At 50.0% G+C, this 2,061-nt stretch overlaps 1 protein-coding gene across 1 annotated transcript; it reads right to left on the bottom strand.

Moving 5' to 3' along the window:
* Positions 1 to 653: 653 nt before the first annotated feature.
* Positions 654 to 1,687, bottom strand: LOC100659662 (melanoma-associated antigen B2-like). The gene is given in 2 exon segments (XM_010599756.3): positions 654 to 757; positions 760 to 1,687. Coding segments are annotated over 2 exon segments (1,032 nt in total).
* Positions 1,688 to 2,061: the final 374 nt, after the last annotated feature.

Here is a 2,061-nt window from a genome sequence, read left to right as displayed (position 1 = left end):
GCCTGGCGGATTCGAACTGCCAACCCTTTGGTTAGCAGCTGTAGTACTTAACCACTACGCCACCAGGGTTTCCAAAGAGCAGACGCTCAGTTACTCTTTGGGGAAAAAAAGAACCAGTGAACAAGAGGTGGAAATCATCACGATTTATTTTCTTCCATATCTTTGAATAACCTAAACAAATCCAGGCACATGTATATTTTACTTTTAACAAAAGGAATAAGGGAAACCAGGAGTTGACCAACTTTTACATATTTCTACCTTTACCTTGTGAACCCAGCTGTTCTTTGCAGACTCTCTAACATTTCCAAGGTTATCCCTATTCTGATGCCATGTTAACTGGCTCTAAATCATGAAAAAGATTCAAGGATTTTCAATTTGTTTTAAACAACACAAAACTCTCACTCCTAAATAAAGCAACAAAACAGCAATAAATTCATGAGGATGAATTTAGATGCTGAATCTTAATAAAACTTCAATTAAAAAGAACAACATTTGAAAAATGCAAAAAAACGAGCTAAATGTATAAGTCACTCAAGTATAACAAGAACACAAGAAGACATACATGTACTGCCTCCAGACCCCCGCTGCCTCCACTAATTAGCAGGTTAACAGCCATTTTCAACCACAAAGTGAAGAATCTCCAACAGACTTCACTAGAGGTGGGAGGACATGCTGGACTTCACCCTGAAAGGGGCCCTTGCCCTGGCATTAGGACTGGCCTCGGTGCATTTTCTGCCTGCGGCCCTCTCTTCGTCAATCTCCAAATTTCTTCATACACGGCTTGGAAGGCACCGGGGTCTGTAGCACTGATCTTGGCCAAAAACTCCAGGACTTTTTTCTTGTTGGCTTCAGTGTGGGCTCTGGGACCCCACAGGAATTCGTAGCGTGGAGGATCACTGTTCGGCACCTGCCGGTACTCCAGGTACTCTTCCTGCACCAAATCTTTGGTGATGAGCTTCCTGGGCTCCCCAAACATGAAGTGCCACTTCCCATCGTAGATCCCTAGCACATTCAGGAATGCCCACATCTCCTCCTCGGTGGCCCGGTCGCCATTCCTGTAGATCATGCCCAGGAGAGGCATCAGGAGCCCATTCTTGGGAAACCCCCTGCTACCAATAAAATTCTCTTCCTTGCTGATCTCCAATTGGCTGACAAGGGCATAGGATTCACCTTTGGAGTCGACTTCCTTCAGCTCAAGCCCAAAGACCACCTCCAGGTGCACAGAGGCTCTCCTCAGGATGTCAGGGAAGTGCTCCTTGTACCTTTTGTTGACGATCTTTATCATTTCTGCCTTCGTAATGGGCTCTTTCATTTTATACTTGTACAGCAGGAACTGCAACAAAGTGCTCACCCTCCGGGTTACGGGGTCTCTTTGAGACCTCTCAGTGGGAGCTGGGGCCCCAGAGGAACTTGGACCTCCCTCATCTTGGCCCTCGGCCCCTCCAGCAGCTCTTGTGCCCGAAGCACCAGCAGCAGCAGTGGTGATGGGCGGGATGCTCTGAGGCCCCTGGGGAATGCCAGCAGCAGGGGAGCTCGGGGGAGACGCCCCAAAAAGAGGAGAGGAAGAGGAAGGGGACCCTTCCTCCTCTGCTGCAATTGCCTGAGCACCGTCGACACTGTGGGTGTCACCTTGGGTCTGGCGACGTTTCTCACGGGCACGGAGCTTACTCTTGTGACCACGAGGCATGACGACTCTGGTCAAGGTTAGCAGGGAGGAGTGTAAGGAGGAAAGGTGATGTGGGCCCACTGGAGGAGGGAGGCCGAGAGGCTGTGCGTCCCTGCAGCAGAGAGTTCCCTCCTTGGCTTTAACAAATGCTGCCACTGCAGGATTCTTGGAGGGCACTGCTCTAGGACCCCACAAGGCTTCTACTGTCCTGCTCAGGACCCTGTAGAGGAAATTAGAGAAAGGATTAAGTTGTAGATTGCCAGACATGCTTGGGGCTTACGGGGGTTGACAGCAGGGCCTGGCACTAGGGACTCTGTACTGGGTTATTTGGGGTTCACTCTTAGGGCCGTCATTTCACCTCCTGGCAGGGCCAGGGCACATCCCCTATGCTACTC

Source organism: Loxodonta africana, chromosome X, assembly GCF_030014295.1.
Source record: "Loxodonta africana isolate mLoxAfr1 chromosome X, mLoxAfr1.hap2, whole genome shotgun sequence".
Classification (NCBI taxonomy): Eukaryota; Metazoa; Chordata; class Mammalia; order Proboscidea; family Elephantidae; genus Loxodonta; species Loxodonta africana.
Note: the sequence above shows the minus strand (reverse complement) of the source record. Positions and strands in the feature narration are given on the sequence as shown.